This window comes from Lucilia sericata, unplaced genomic scaffold (genome assembly GCF_015586225.1).
Source record: "Lucilia sericata isolate MDLA Ls3-8-SP2 unplaced genomic scaffold, ASM1558622v1 Contig001641F_arrow, whole genome shotgun sequence".
NCBI classification, from domain to species: Eukaryota; Metazoa; Arthropoda; class Insecta; order Diptera; family Calliphoridae; genus Lucilia; species Lucilia sericata.
Genome location: NW_023995555.1, coordinates 4,681 through 21,843, shown reverse-complemented (window position 1 = coordinate 21,843; position 17,163 = coordinate 4,681). Strand labels below are relative to the sequence as shown.

The window sequence follows — 17,163 nt, the reverse complement described above, 5'->3', positions numbered from 1 at the left end:
CTCGACTATAGTATGTGCTATAGTAACGACTATATTCTGTTCTATAGTCTGTATTATAGTCTGTAATAAAGTCTGTACTATAGTCTCGACTATAGTATGTAATATAGTTTTGACAATAGTCTATAGTCTCGTCTATAGCCCGTACTGCAGTTTCGACTATAGCCTGTATTATAATCTGTACTATATTCTGTACTATTGTCTCGACTAAAGACTGAACTAAGTCTGGACTATGGGATCGTCGATTGTCTGCAGAAAAGGGTCGGCTATAGTCTGGACTTTAGATTCCGCAAAAGTTTTGACCATATAGACTCTTAATTTAAAAAGTTGTGGTACTTACATTTCCATAACTCCGTAAAGTTGAGGGGCTCAAATTAAACAAACGACTCAAGTGATTTGTAGGTGATCCCGAGCTAGCTGTAGAGGGTGATATTGAAGAGGCAATTTCCGCAAATATCGGGGAATGATCTAAAAAATAAAAATTTTAATTAAATAAAAAATTTTCTTTTAAATTCCAAACTTAAACTTACCTCCCCCTCCCACCGCTGGCGAGGAGAATTCCTTAGCGAAAGCAAACAAATCATTATTACCACAGACATCGGAAGAATTTAATGTTATGCTGGGATTACGAACACGTAAAAACTTATTACTGCCCCCACTTGAGGGAGTAGCTGCCGTACAGATGGGTGTAGTAGAATGATGTAAAACATTGGGTAAATGATGAGACTCTAAAGGAGAGGCTGATTTCGGTATATGGGAATTTTGTGAAATTGAAGTAGGAGTTGAGGAATAATTGGGGGTATTAAGGGTTGTTCTTTTCAGTATGGGAGCTGGCGGTAACTGTGAAGGCGATGAATGTTTAAATTGTGTTGCTAGACTATTATTATTCCCCGTCATAGCTGGTGCCGTTGAGTTTAGCTGAGAATGTAGTTGTGAATCACCCGGTTGTTTGGGTATGGCCAAACGTAAAGTCTGCCTAGCAGCTAGTCTACGTGCAGGCGCAAATTTATATGATGTGTTAGTATTTGTTGGCGTCGATGATGATGCGGTCGTTGTTGAGGAAAGACCAGCCCCCACATTGTTAGCTATATTTTGTTGTGTATTTGTTGTTGATGTGTTGGTGGTGGAATTATTCGATTTGTTTACTAAAGTAGAACCGGAGAGACCGGCATGTTGATCATGTGGATTATAATTGTGCATTGTTGTTGTGGTTGTCTGTTGGTTGCTGTTGTTCGATGTGGGCATTTTTGATGTATACGTGCTGTTGGTGGGCACATGTGGATGATGGGTTGTATTGTGATGATGTGGATGATGAGTATTCATTGGAGTTACCAAATGTGATGAATTCATTGTTGTGTTTTTTTTTTTAATTGTTTTACTCTTCTCTTTTTTCTTGTTTAAGAGAGTATAAGATTTTAATTTTTGTTCGTTTTTTTATGAATGAATTTATTTTTGTTCTTTTTTTCGATTTGTTGTAAAGTATTTAAATTAGCTTTTTTTATTTATAACTTTGTTTGGTTTTTTTTTTCAAAACGATTTACATGTCACGTATCTGTTCATTTGAAATTTGTGTTTATTTTAGCATCTAAAATATTTAAAGAATTTTTATTATAATTTAGTCGGCTTTTTAGTTTTTGATATTTTTTGTAGATTTTAGTTTTTTAGTTGTTTATTGGTTTATTAACATTAATATGCTTTTAATTATAAAACACTGGCAAACGTAGTATGTGCCAAATGTGTTGGAGAGGTTAAAGTGAAAAAGGCCTAAAATCCATTCTATAGCTTTGAAAGAAAATAAGCAATATAAAACCTATAATTACGAAATAAATAAAAATACGTCACTGTTTCCCATAAACATTTATATAAAATGTGTAAAAAAAATTTGTTCCCTTAATACTTGAGATTTTTCTCCTTAAATTTCATATCCAAAATTTTTTAGAATCCAATAAGATTCAAACCCGGTTACTAAAATAAACTAATGTGAACACATAGTTTTATTTTTTTAAATTTTAATTTAAGTAGAACAATTTGATCATATTTTAAGTATCCCGTATTGTCTAGTGGTTAGGATATCCGGCTCTCACCCGGAAGGCCCGGGTTCGATTCCCGGTACGGGAAAATATTTTTTATTTAAATATGAAGAATACCCTATTGAAGTCTAGTACTGTATCCGCACTAGTTTTCAATAGAATTTCATCTTCGGTACAATCTCGGTTCATCTCATCCAAACCTAATTACTAATAATCGTAAAAATGGAAAGATCTGTAATATGGAAGTTTTCCCCACAACAAGCACGATTTGAATTTTGTGTTCAGTTTCTTCTTAATAAAAGACTGAACTGGAAATGAACTAGAACTGAACTAGAACTGAACTAGAACTAAACTAGAACTGAACTAGAACTGAACTAGAAATGAACTAGAACTGAACTAGAACTGAACTAGAACTGAACTAGAACTGAACTAGAACTGAACTAGAACTGAACTAGAACTGAACTAGAACTGAACTAGAACTGAACTAGAACTGAACTAGAACTGAACTAGAACTGAACTAGAACTGAACTAGAACTGAACTAGAACTGAACTAGAACTGAACTAGAACTGAACTAGAACTGAACTAGAACTGAACTAGAACTGAACTAGAACTGAACTAGAACTGAACTAGAACTGAACTAGAACTGAACTAGAACTGAACTAGAACTGAACTAGAACTGAACTAGAACTGAACTAGAACTGAACTAGAACTGAACTAGAACTGAACTAGAACTGAACTAGAACTGAACTAGACTAGAACTAGAACTGAACTAGAACTGAACTAGAACTGAACTAGAACTGAACTAGAACTGAACTAGAACTGAACTAGAACTGAACTAAAACTGAACTAGAACTGAACTAGAACTGAACTAGAACTGAACTAGAACTGAACTAGAACTGAACTAGAACTGAACTAGAACTGAACTAGAACTGAACTAGAACTGAACTAGAACTGAACTAGAACTGAACTAGAACTGAACTAGAACTAAACTAGATCTAAACTAGAACTAAACTAGAACTGAACTATAACTGCACTAGAGCCGGCCCAGAACTTGAACTAAACTTGTACTGAACCAAAACTGAACTAAGACTGAACTAGAGTAGGGATGCCAATCGGGACTGGTTTTTAGAAATCCCGGGATTCGGGATTTTTAAATAAATCCCGGAATCCCGATATCGGGATCCCGGGATTTTCGGGATTTCTAAATCCCGAAAAATATAAAAAAAATTCAAAAAATCTTAATACTTTTACCGACAAAAATAAAATGTTTTATTTCATATTGCAATATGAATACTCTTAGTAGGTGTTTACTTTCCAATAAGCATTTTGTGAAAAGAAAAACAAATTAATTCAAAGTACATACTTAGAATAAAAATCTTTCCATCCCAGGCACTGAATAGTAGAATAAAAACCTGAAATAATACCCATGATATCCAAATTTACAATGGTTTCCAAATAATATTTAAATAGTATGTGTAATGGGGATCCATACGAGGCTACATAGAGCACCTGTACTGCACCTATATCTCCTCCACCTTATATCCCGTGTTCACTAACCAAGGGAATTATCTTCTCGCCATCTTATTGACAGGTTGACTTCCATTATAGATATCCGATAGTATCAATGCCTATTTATTGCCCTTTTTATACCCTTAGTAGGGATGGTATATTGGGTTTCTCCGGAGTAGTGCTTTTGTTTTATACTCTCCTAAAATACGCTGATGAAATTTAAAATGATCGGGCTTTTGATCCGAGCCCCCATACAAAACACAGCTTTAAAAAAGAATTAGTGTCCACAATTCGCTTAAAAAGAGAACTGTCGCAATGAAATTCAGCATAAAACATTTTATGTAACCGTAAATTCGCCCTCCAAATTTTATGAGGATCGACTCATATGATGGCGTCCTTCCCCCAAGCATATTTCAGAAAAATATTTTTTTAACAATAAAGTGCTAGAATATATCGGAGGCGAGGTATACTTTTATTATGAAAACTAAATTACATTTTACTCTCATAACTGGTGTATGGGGTTATATGGTCGGCCTCGCCCGCCTATAATTTCGTACTTGTTTTTTTTATATATCCGATAGTATCTATGCCTATTTAGTATAGCAATGAAATTTGATATTCGTAAATCCCTGACGAGCCAAAACCTCTCTACCAAATTTTATGTGGGTCGGTTCATAATTGACCCTACCCCCACATAAGGTCCCGTTAAAAAAATGACTTTAACGCTCATTACTGGCTTAAAAATACGAGTATAGCGATGAAATTCGATACACATATGTTTCATGCGAGTCAAAATCTCTCTACCAAGTTTTATGTGTTTCGGTCCATAATTGACCCTACCCCTACATAAGGTCCCATCCAGATAAATACTTTAACGCTCATTACTGGCTTACAAGTACGAGTGTAGAGATGAAATTTGAGATAAGTAAGTTTCTTACTCGCCAAAAGCTAAGAAACTTTTATAGGAACGTAAATCTTCCTACCGGAAAGTGTATGAACCAAAATTGGTCTAAAAAAATTATGAAAAATTTTATAAAAACGGTCAATGATTCACCCTACCTCTCATATAAGGTCCTATCAGTAAATTTGATGAGTAATATCACCCTGATGTTTATAGAAAAGCATATTCGGCATAGCCGAATATAGCACTCTTACTTTTTTTTTGATATTTCAGCTTGTAAGTTAGTAGAGTCATCTTAAGTCCAAAAACTTTTTAAATTCTCTTATTTAGTACTTTATAATGTATAAAATAGCGGAAAAATACTTAAAAATTCGGGATTTTAAAATCCCGAAATTTCCCGGGATTTCATTTTTTAAAATCCCGGTTTTCGGTACTTTCAAATCCCGAAAATCCCGGGATTTTCGGGAATCGGGAATTCCCGTTTGGCATCCCTAAACTAGAGAAGGAACTGAACTAGAACTGATCAGACTGTTAACCTAGAGATCTCGCTGATCATTTTATTAATAAAAAAATGGAAAATAATTTTATAGATTGCTGTATGATGTGTTTTAATTCCCTTTTTTCAAGTTTTGTTTTTTATTTCACATAACAATCATTTCTTTTGTTTAACAAAGAAAAATCGATTTTATTAAATTTTAACGCCTTCAAATTGCAAATAAAACATACACACATACACTTTGCAATTTTGACCCACTTTTATTGTCTATAATAAGTAATTTTTAGTTTCTTTTTTATACAAATTGCATTTGGCACTTTTTCGAACAAGTATTTAACGAACTTTTAAACAGCTAAATGATCATATGGTTGTTTGACTCATTTGTGTTAACAAGAGATTCTAAGCGATCGTCATCAAGATTATTGACGCCATTTTAGAAGTCAAGGAATACAAAGACAACGATTGTTTATTAAAAATTACGGGCCCACTGACCATTTGTTGTTGGTGTTTTGTATATGGTGTTAAAATGTTTGACTGACTTGCTTGCAAATTGCAAAAAATGCGCTTTTCACCTTTTTGTATTGTTTGCCGCCCGTAATTTATTGTGCTTACAAAATTATAGTATTTTAATTTTTTTTCTCATTTGTGGTTGATGATGATAAGATGAAAACAAAAATCACCGGCTGGCATTTTAATTGTGTTTTTCAGTTTCGGATTTGTAATATTGTATTACTCATACAAACAATGAACTTGGCTGACAATTTCCATTTTTTTTTTTTTTTTTTTGTTTGAGTAATTTTTTTAGTATTTTAACACGAAATAACGACACTAATTGCAGCAAATAAATAAATATGTATATTTTTATTTAAACAAACTTTTATTTTGTAAATCTGTTTTCTCTACTGCGTGGGTTTGTTAACAGCACGTTGGTGAATTGTTAATTATTTTGTGTGTTTTTTTACTGCGGCTGATAAATGTATTTCATGATTTACCTTTTATGTCGTTTACTTTACACAATGTATTGTATGAATACAATTTTTACACAATTTCAAGATCATTAGCCTTTGGCTGGTGGAGACCGACCGTCATTAGTATAGCAGACAAATGTATCACTGTAATGAGAAAAATTAAAATATTAAATCATTAGAAAATAATCATAAGAGTCAAGGTTTTTGTTTAGGTGTGATAATTTTGTTTTAAATTTATTTTGTTCTACTTAGAATATTAGTCTTAGACGTAGTTCTTAACAAACATTTTGCTCCTGGGTACTAACAATCCCGTATTGTCTAGTGGTTAGGATATCCGGCTCTCACCCGGAAGGCCCGGGTTCGATTCCCGGTACGGGAAAAATATTTTTTTTATTTAATTTTAAAAAAGTTTAATTTTTTTCCAATTAAAAATATTCGACTTTTTATTCAGTTAAATGTAAAAACAATTAATTTTCTTCTTATAAAAATATATACTATTTCACCTTCACCACTAGAAACTTTTAAATTATCTGTTAGCATTTCCCACAGAAAATTCTCAACATTTTCCTACAATCTTATAAAGAGAAATACGTTTATGGGTTTTTCTTCTTTGATTTTCCTTAAATATTAAAAAAGTATTTTTTATGTTCCTATTCAAGTAGCACTTTTTGTTTCATTTATAACTATCCCGTATTGTCTAGTGGTTAGGATATCCGGCTCTCACCCGGAAGGCCCGGGTTCGATTCCCGGTACGGGAAATCTTTTTAATATTTTTATTTAACACTTTTAAAAATATTTTTCAATATTCAAATACATAAGATATTTTCGACATTTCTTCTCTTTTAGGTAATGTATGAAATGGATGTAAGATGTAAGTTACCTGGAAATTATTCTTCTTAATTCTTATTATAACTACATCAACAAAGAAATTAAAAGTTCAAAAATTAAAGTGGAATTACAACATTAATTAACTGATTTCGAAATGAACTAGAACAGAGCTTCACAGAACTCGAGCTAAACTAGAACTGATCTTGAACTGATCTAGAACTGAGCTATAACTGAACTAAACGAAACTAAACTGAACTAGAACTGAACTAGAAACTGACTGAACTGAACTAGACTGAACTAGAACTGAACTAGAACTGAACTAGAACTGACCTAGAATGAACTAGAACTAACTAGAACTGAACTAGAACTGAACTAGAACTGGACTAGAACTGAACTAGAACTGAACTAGAACTGAACTAGAACTGAACTAGAACTGACTACTAGAACTGAACTAGAACTGAACTAGAACTGAACTAGAACTGAACTAGAACTGAACTAGAACTGAACTAGAACTGAACTAGAACTGAACTAGAACTGAACTAGAACTGAACTAGAACTGAACTAGAACTGAACTAGAACTGAACTAGAACTGACTAGACTGAACTAGAACTGAACTAGAACTGAACTAGAACTGAACTAGAACTGAACTAGAACTGAACTTGAACTGAACTAGAACTGAACTAGAACTAGAACTGAACTAGAACTGAACTAGAACGAACTAGAACTGAACTAGAACTGAACTAGAACTGAACTAGAACTGAACTAGAACTGAACTAGAACTGAACTAGAACTGAACTAGAACTGAACTAGAACTGAACTAGAACTGAACTAGAACTGAACTAGAACTGAACTAGAACTGAACTAGAAAAAACTGAACTAGAACTGAACGAACTGAACTAGAACTGAACTAGAACTGAACTAGAACTGAACTAGAACTGAACTAGAACTGAACTAGAACTGAACTAGAATGAACTAGAACTGAACTAGAACTGAACTAGAACTGACTAGAACTGAACTAGAACTGAACTAGAACTGAACTAGAACTGAACTAGAACTGAACTAGAACTGAACTAGAACTGAACTAGAACGAACTAGAACTGAACTAGAACTGAACTAGAACTGAACTAGAACTGAACTAGAACTGAACTAGAACTGAACTAGAACTGAACTAGAACTGAACTAGAACTGAACTAGAACTGAACTAGAACTGAACTAGAACTGAACTAGAACTGAACTAGAACTGAACTAGAACTGAACTAGAACTGAACTAGAACTGAACTAGAACTGAACTAGATGAACTAGAACTGAACTAGAACTAAACTAGAACTGAACTAAACTGAACTAGAACTGAACTAGACTGAACTAGAACTGAACTAGAACTGAACTAGAACTAAACTATAACTGAACTAGAACTGAACTAGAACTGAACTAGAACTGAACTAGAACTGAACTAGAACTGAACTAGAATTGATCTAGAACTGATATCGAACTGATCTAGAACTGAACTAGAACTGAACTAGAACTGATAGAGCTGAACTAGAACTAAACTAGAACTGAACTAGAACTGAACCAGAACTGAACTAGAACTGAACTAGAACTAGAACTAAGACTAGATCTGAACTAGAACTGAACTAGAACTAGAACTGACTAGAACTGAACTAGAACTGAACTAGAACTGAACTAGAACTGAACTAGAACTGACTAGAACTGAACTAGAACTGAACTAGAACTGAACTAGAACTGAACTAGAACTGAACTGAACTGAGAACTGAACTAGAACTGAACTAGAACTGAACTAGAACTGAACTAGAACTGAACTAGAACTGAACTAGAACTGAACTAGAACTAACTGAACTAGAACTGAACTAGAACTGAACTAGAACTGAACTAGAACTGAACTAGAACTGAACTAGACTGAACTAGAACTGAACTAGAACTGAACTAGAACTGAACTAGAACTGAACTAGAACTGAACTAGAACTGAACTAGAACTGAACTAGAACTGAACTAGAACTGAACTAGAACTGAACTAGAACTGAATTAGAACTGAACTAGAACTGAACTAGAACTGAACTAGAACTGAACTAGAACTGAACTAGAACTGAACTAGAACTGAACTAGAACTGAACTAGAACTGAACTAGAACTGAACTAGAACTGAACTAGACTGAACTAGCTAGAACTGAACTAGAACTGAACTAGAACTGAACTAGAACTGAACTAGAACTGAACTAGAACTGAACTAGAACTGAACTAGAAACTGAACTAGAACTGAACTGAACTGAACTAGAACTGAACTAAACGAACTAGAACTGAACTAGAACTGAACTAGAACTGAACTAGAACTGAACTAGAACTGAACTAGAACTGAACTAGAACTGAACTAGAACTGAACTAGAACTGAACTAAACTGAACTAGAACTGAACTAGAACTAAACTAGAACTAACTAGAACTGAACTAGAACTGAACTAGAACTGACTAGAACTGAACTAGAACTGAACTAGAACTGAACTAGAACTGAACTAGAACTGAACTAGAACTGAACTGAACTGAACTAGAACTAGAACTGAACTAGAACTGAACTAGAACTGAACTAGAACTGAACTAGAACTGAACTAGAACTGAACTAGAACTGAACTAGAACTGAACTAAAACTGAACTAGAACTGAACTAGAACTGAACTAGAACTGAACTAGAACTGAACTAGAACTGAACTAGAACTGAACTAGAACTGAACTAGAACTGAACTAGAACTGAACTAGAACTGAACTAGAACTGAACTAGAACTGAACTAGAACTGAACTAGAACTGAACTAGAAGAACTAGAACTGAACTAGAACTGAACTAGAACTGAACTAGAACTGAACTAGAACTGAACTAGAACTGAACTAGAACTGAACTAGAACTGAACTAGAATGAACTAGAACTGAACTAGAAGAAAGAACTGAACTAGAATGAACTAGAACTGAACTAGAACTGAAAGAACTAGAACTGACTAGAACTGAACTAGAATGAACTAGACTGAACTAGAACTGAACTAGAACTGAACTAGAACTGAACTAGAACTGAACTAGAACTGAACTAGAACTGAACTAGAACTGAACTAGAACTGAACTAGAACTGAACTAGAACTGAACTAGAACTGAACTAGAACTGAACTAGAAACTGAACTGAAGAACTAGAACTGAACTAGAACTGAACTAGAAACTGAACTGAACTGAACTAGAACTGAAAAACTGAACTAGAACTGAACTAGAACTGAAGTAGAACTGAAGTAGAACTAAACTAGAACTGAACTAGAACTGAACTAAAACTGAACTAGAACTGAACTAGAACTGAACTAGAACTGAACTAGAACTGAACTAGAACTGAACTAGAACTGAACTAGAACTGAACTAGAACTGAACTAGAACTGAACTAGAAACTGAACTAGAACTGAACTAGAACTGAACTAGAACTGAACTAGAACTGAACTAGAACTGAACTAGACTGAACTAGAACTGAACTAGAACTGACTGAACTAGAACTAAACTAGAACTAAACTAGAACTGAACTAGAACTGAACTAGAACTGAACTAGAACTGAACTAGAACTGACTAGAACTGAACTAGAACTGAACTAGAACTGAACTAGAACTGAACTAGAACGAACTAGAACTGAAACTAGAACTGAACTAGAACTGAACTAGAACTGAACTAGAACTGAACTAGAACTGAACTAGAACTGAACTAGACTGAACTAGAACTGAACTAGAACTGAACTAGAACTGAACTAGAACTGAACTAGAACTGAACTAGAACTGAACTAGAACTGAACTAGAACTGAACTAGAACTGAACTAGAACTGAACTAGAACTGAACTAGAACTGAACTAGAACTGAACTAGAACTGAACTAGAACTGAACTTGAACTGAACTAGAACTGACTAGAACTAGAACTGAACTAGAACTGAACTAGAACTGAACTAGAACTGAACTAGAACTGAACTAGAACTGAACTAGAACTGAACTAGAACTGAACTAGAACTGAACTAGAACTGAACTAGAACTGAACTAGAACTGAACTAGAACTGAACTAGAACTGAACTAGAACTGAACTAGAACTGAACTAGAACTGAACTAGAACTGAACTAGAACTGAACTAGAACTGAACTAGAACTGAACTAGAACTGAACTAGAACTGAACTAGAACTGAACTAGAACTGAACTAGAACTGAACTAGAACTGAACTAGAACTGAACTAGAACTGAACTAGAACTGAACTAGAACTGAACTAGAACTGAACTAGAACTGAACTAGAACTGAACTAGAACTGAACTAGAACTGACTAGAACTGAACTAGAACTGAACTAGAACTGAACTAGAACTGAACTAGAACTGAACTAGAACTGAACTAGAACTGAACTAGAACTGAACTAAACTGAACTAGAACTGAACTAGAACTGAACTAGAACTGAACTAGAACTGAACTAGAACTGAACTAGAACTGAACTAGAACTGAACTAGAACTGAACTAGAACTGAACTAGAACTGAACTAGAACTGAACTAGAACTGAACTAGAACTGAACTAGAACTGAACTAGAACTGAACTAGAACTGAACTAGAACTGAACTAGAACTAAACTAAACTGAACTGAACTGAACTAGAACTGAACTAGAACTGAACTAGAACTGAACTAGAACTAACTAAACTGAACTAGAACTGAACTAGAACTGAACTAGAACTGAACTAGAACTGAACTAGAACTGAACTAGAATTGATCTAGAACTGATATCGAACTGATCTAGAACTGAACTAGAACTGAACTAGAACTGAACTAGAGCTGAACTAGAACTAACTAGAACTGAACTAGAACTGAACCAGAACTGAACTAGAACTGAACTAGAACTGAACTAGAACTGAACTAGATCTGAACTAGAACTGAACTAGAACTAAGAACTGAACTAGAACTGAACTAGAACTGAACTAGAACTGAACTAACTGAACTAGAACTAGAACTGAACTAGAACTGAACTAGAACTGAACTAGAACTGAACTAGAACTGAACTAGAACTGAACTAGACTGAACTGAACTGAACTAGAACTGAACTAGAACTAGAACTGAACTAGAACTGAACTAGAACTGAACTAGAACTGAACTAGAACTGAACTAGAACTGAACTAGAACTGAACTAGAACTGAACTAGAACTGAACTAGAACTGAACTAGAACTGAACTAGAACTGAACTAGAACTGAACTAGAACTGAACTAGAACTGAACTGAGAACTAGAACTGAACTAGAACTGAACTAGAACTGAACTAGAACTGAACTAGAACTGAACTAGAACTGAATTAGAACTGAACTAGAACTGAACTAGAACTGAACTAGAACTGAACTAGAACTGAACTAGAACTGAACTAGAACTGAACTAGAACTGAACTAGAACTGAACTAGAACTGAACTAGAACTGAACTAGAACTGAACTAGAACTGAACTAGAACTGAACTAGAACTGAACTAGAACTGAACTAGAACTGAACTAGAACTGAACTAGAACTGAACTAGAACTGAACTAGAACTGAACTAGAACTGAACTAGAACTGAACTAGAACTGAACTAGAACTGAACTAGAACTGAACTAGAACTGAACTAGAACTGAACTAGAACTGAACTAGAACTGAACTAGAACTGAACTAGAACTGAACTAGAACTGAACTAGAACTGAACTAGAACTGAACTAGAACTAAACTAGAACTAACTAGAACTGAACTAGAACTGAACTAGAACTGAACTAGAACTGAACTAGAACTGACTAGACTGAACTAGAACTGAACTAGAACTGAACTAGAATGAACTAGAACTGAACTAGAACTGAACTAGAACTGAACTAGAACTGAACTAGAACTGAACTAGAACTGAACTAGAACTGAACTAGAACTGAACTAGAACTGAACTAGAACTGATAGAACTGAACTGAACTGAACTAGAACTGAACTAGAACTGAACTAGAACTGAACTAGAACTGAACTAGAACTGAACTAGAACTGAACTAGAACTGAACTAGACTGAACTAGAACTGAACTAGAACTGAACTAGAACTGAACTAGAACTGAACTAGAACTGAACTAGAACTGAACTAGAACTGAACTAGAACTGAACTAGAACTGAACTAGAACTGAACTAGAACTGAACTAGAACTGAACTAGAACTGAACTAGAACTGAACTAGAACTGAACTAGAACTGAACTAGAACTGAACTAGAACTGAACTAGAACTGAACTAGAACTGAACTAGAACTAGAACTGAACTAGAACTGAACTAGAACTGAACTAGAACTGAACTAGAACTGAACTAGAACTGAACTAGAACTGAACTAGAACTGAACTAGAACTGAACTAGAACTGAACTAGAACTGAACTAGAACTGAACTAGAACTGAACTAGAACTGAACTAGAACTGAACTAGAACTGAACTAGAACTGAACTAGAACTGAACTAGAACTGAACTAGAACTGAACTAGAACTGAACTAGAACTGAACTAGAACTGAACTAGAACTGAACTAAAACTGAACTAGAACTGAACTAGAACTGAAGTAGAACTGAAGTAGAACTAAACTAGAACTGAACTAGAACTGAACTAAACTGAACTAGAACTGAACTAGAACTGAACTAGAACTGAACTAGAACTGAACTAGAACTGAACTAGAACTGAACTAGAACTGAACTAGAACTGAACTAGAACTGAACTAGAACTGAACTAGAACTGAACTAGAACTGAACTAGAACTGAACTAGAACTGAACTAGAACTGAACTGACTAGAACTGAACTAGAACTGAACTAGAACTGAACTGACTAGAACTAACTAGAACTAAACTAGAACTGAACTAGAACTGAACTAGAACTGAACTAGAACTGAACTAGAACTGAACTAGAACTGAACTAGAACTGAACTAGAACTGAACTAGAACTGAACTAGAACTGAACTAGAACTGAACTAGAACTGAACTAGAACTGAACTAGAACTGAGCTAGAACTGAACTAGAACCGAACTAGAACTGAACTAGAACTGAACTAGAACTGAACTAGAACTGAACTAGAACTGAACTAGAACCGAACTAGAACTGAACTAGAACTGAACTAGAACTGAACTAGAACTGAACTAGAACTGAACTAGAACTGAACTAGAACTGAACTACTGAACTAGAACTGAACTAGAACTGAACTAGAACTGACTAGAACTGAACTAGAACTGAACTAGAACTGAACTAGAACTGAACTAGAACTGAACTAGAACTGAACTAGAACTGAACTAGAACTGAACTAGAACTGAACTAGAACTGAACTAGAACTGAACTAGAACTGAACTAGAACTGAACTAGAACTGAACTAGAACTGAACTAGAACTGAACTAGAACTGAACTAGAACTGAACTAGAACTGAACTAGAACTGAACTAGAACTGAACTAGAACTGAACTAGAACTGAAGTAGAACTGAAGTAGAACTGAACTAGAACTGAACTAGAACTGAACTAAAACTGAACTAGAACTGAACTAGAACTGAACTAGAACTGAACTAGAACTGAACTAGAACTGAACTAGAACTGAACTAGAACTGAACTAGAACTGAACTAGAACTGAACTAGAACTGAACTAGAACTGAACTAGAACTGAACTAGAACTGAACTAGAACTGAACTAGAACTGAACTAGAACTGAACTAGAACTGAACTAGAACTGAACTAGAACTGAACTAGAACTAGAACTACTAGAACTGAACTAGAACTGAACTGAACTAGAACTAGAACTAGAACTGAACTAGAACTAGAACTGAACTGAACTAGAACTGAACTAGAACTAAACTAGAACTGAACTAAACTGAACTAGTACTAAACTAGAACTGAATCGAACTACAACTGAACTAAAACACAACTAGAACTTAACTGGAACTCAAGTAGAACTGAACTAGAAATTGCGTAATTACCCAAAATTAAGTTTAACTTAAGATTCGTTCTTTTGAACTAGTTCCCTCACGAACATCAAAAATCTAAAAATAACTTTATTAAACAAAGTTCAAAATCTAAAAATAGATTTCTTTCGGTTATATTCATGTTACGCTTTTGCCACATGGCCAACAACAGTCAGGATGGCCGAGTGGTCTAAGGCGCTGCGTTCAGGTCGCAGTCTACTCTGTAGGCGTGGGTTCAAATCCCACTTCTGACAAATTAAAACGGGGATTTCCGACTTTTTGCAAGCAATTCGGATCAAATGCCTATGATATTAGTAAATAAATTGTTATTTTCAAATATATGTACTTAAACTGCAATTAACACCTTTAATGCACTGTTAATGCCTCAACAGTCCACACTCTTTAAAAATACAAAAAAAACTGGTAATTAAAATATTTATACCAGTACTTATGTTCATATGATAAGGAGGCTTTAATTACAACTTCAATTGATTAAAACGTCATGTCATTTGCCATTTTTGTTAAATTTCAGTTTTTATTTCAAGTTTTTTGCTCATTCTGTAAAACTGGTCGTGATTTGCACAAATCAAATTGTTAATTTATAAAACAATATTTATCTAAACAACTGTCTGAGCAGCAGTAATATTGAAAAAAAAATTGAAAAAAATTAAGTTGATATGAACATTTATGTATTTTACGGGTGCGTTTTTAAGAAAAAAAAAATTAAGATAAAATTTTTAAATGAGAAAAATATAATTTTAAACATTTAGTACGAGTGTGTAGGTTTATTTTATAGAAAAAAAATATGATATTGTATTTAAATGATTAGAAATATTTATTTTCAATAGAATGTTAATGATTTGAGAAATACTATAAATGGAAAATATTTTAATTAAATAGTTGTGAAGTGTGTAATATTTTCTAAAGTGTTATTTATACAAATTCAAAGGTTAAATTTAATTTAAAATCAATGAATAAAGATTAGATTTCTAAAATATATTCTTGAGATTTCACTCAGAGCAGAAATTTGCACGACTTCACAAGATAAGAGTTTGATGATACACAAAACCCACCCCCCCTTATATAGCTTTATTCAGACGATTTTACAGGCATCATTTGGCTTAATTTGGGAATCTCTGCTTAGACATTTGAAAGTTCTAAATTTAATTTATGCGCCGCCTCTGAAATTGCTTTAGAACATTTACATTGCAGAAACCCTTCTGAATTTCAGATCAAAAACCCAAATTTCCCGTACCGGGAATCGAACCCGGGCCTTCCGGGGTGAGAGGCCGGATATCCTAACCACTGAGACAATACGGGATATTTATTTTCGAAAACAACAGATCATATTTGTACTTCTCATCAAGAACTTTTTGCAAATGTATTAAATTGTTAGTATTTAACAAAAGCAAATTGCAAAATATAAAAATTTTTCTTTCTTTCTTTTAGAAATTAAATTTTTTGCAAAAATATACTAAATCTAAAAATAGTTTTCTTATATAGTTAACCATTATGAAACTTTTGTGTGTGTTTTGTCCGCCAGCGTGCATCAGTCAGGATTGCCGAGTGGTCTAAGGCGCTGCGTTCAGGTCGCAGTCTACTCTGTATGCGTGGGTTCGAATCCCACTTCTGACAAATTGATTCTTTTTATTTTTCTTACAAATTAATATTACCACTAACGGTTATCAATCATCATTATTTAAATTAGCTCATTCTCAACTATTGTTTTATTATAAATTTTCTATAAAATTTTAATTAAAAATTCATCAGCACACACTCTATACTTGGCTATATGTATGACCTATTATATCCTACACCACTGTAATGGGGAGGGTATTATACGTTTGTGCTGATGTTTGTAAAGCACAATATATTGGTCCTACACCCACCTTAAAGTATACCGATCGACTCAAAATGTTTCTGAGCCGATTAAAACATGTCCGTCCGTCTGTCCGGCTGGCTGGCTGTCCATGTAAATTTTGTGCGCAAGCTACACGCCACAATTTTCAAGATATATTGATAAAATTTGGACCATACGTGCTTTTCGGACGATGAATATTGAAAATAATTGAAATCAGTCCATTATTTCACCTCGCCCCCATACAACTGACCTTCAGATTTGAGGTTTTTAACTCATAAATACGTCAATATAATACTATCTCTCCAAAATTAACAGAACTAAGTTATATGGGCATGACCATGCCGATTTCTATAATGATCGTCCGCCATTTGACCCTAGCCCCCATACAAACCCCCCTTTAACAATTATCTTAAACTTCCAAAATTGTGTAATAAACATTAGTATAGCGATGAAATTCAGTATAAATGACCTTTATATAAAATACATCCCTCCTCCCAATTTGTTGATTATCGGCCCATATTTGACCCTAACTCCTATAAAAAGCCTCTTTTAGAATTTTGTTTTTCATCAATAAATTGCCTAAATACATCGGAGTTAAGGTAATCTTCAACATAAAAGTTTGTTTGT

General features: G+C 34.1%; 1 protein-coding gene and 5 non-coding genes across 6 annotated transcripts in view; 5 read left to right on the top strand and 1 right to left on the bottom strand.

Moving 5' to 3' along the window:
- LOC119612262 (cell wall protein RBR3-like) overlaps positions 1–6,041 on the bottom strand; it is a gene marked incomplete at its 3' end in the record, with an annotated part of 84,243 nt that extends 78,202 nt beyond the window's left edge. Inside the window, exons 1-3 of the mRNA XM_037968026.1 lie at positions 5,277–6,041; positions 528–1,582; positions 338–465 (exon numbers count right to left, since the gene is read on the bottom strand). Of these exons, the coding sequence (XP_037823954.1) occupies positions 338–465; positions 528–1,347 (948 nt within the window). The remainder of the gene's footprint in view (positions 1–337; positions 466–527; positions 1,583–5,276) is intronic.
- On the top strand, positions 2,044–2,115 carry Trnae-cuc. The gene has a single exon. It is a non-coding gene; the product is annotated as a tRNA-Glu (tRNA).
- Positions 6,042–6,209: 168 nt separating the features above from the next.
- Trnae-cuc lies at positions 6,210–6,281 on the top strand. Its single transcript has one exon. It is a non-coding gene; the product is annotated as a tRNA-Glu (tRNA).
- Positions 6,282–6,588: 307 nt separating this feature from the next.
- On the top strand, positions 6,589–6,660 carry Trnae-cuc. The gene has a single exon. It is a non-coding gene; the product is annotated as a tRNA-Glu (tRNA).
- Positions 6,661–14,846: 8,186 nt separating this feature from the next.
- Trnal-cag lies at positions 14,847–14,929 on the top strand. Its single transcript has one exon. It is a non-coding gene; the product is annotated as a tRNA-Leu (tRNA).
- Positions 14,930–16,227: 1,298 nt separating this feature from the next.
- Positions 16,228–16,310, top strand: Trnal-cag. Its single transcript has one exon. It is a non-coding gene; the product is annotated as a tRNA-Leu (tRNA).
- Positions 16,311–17,163: the final 853 nt, after the last annotated feature.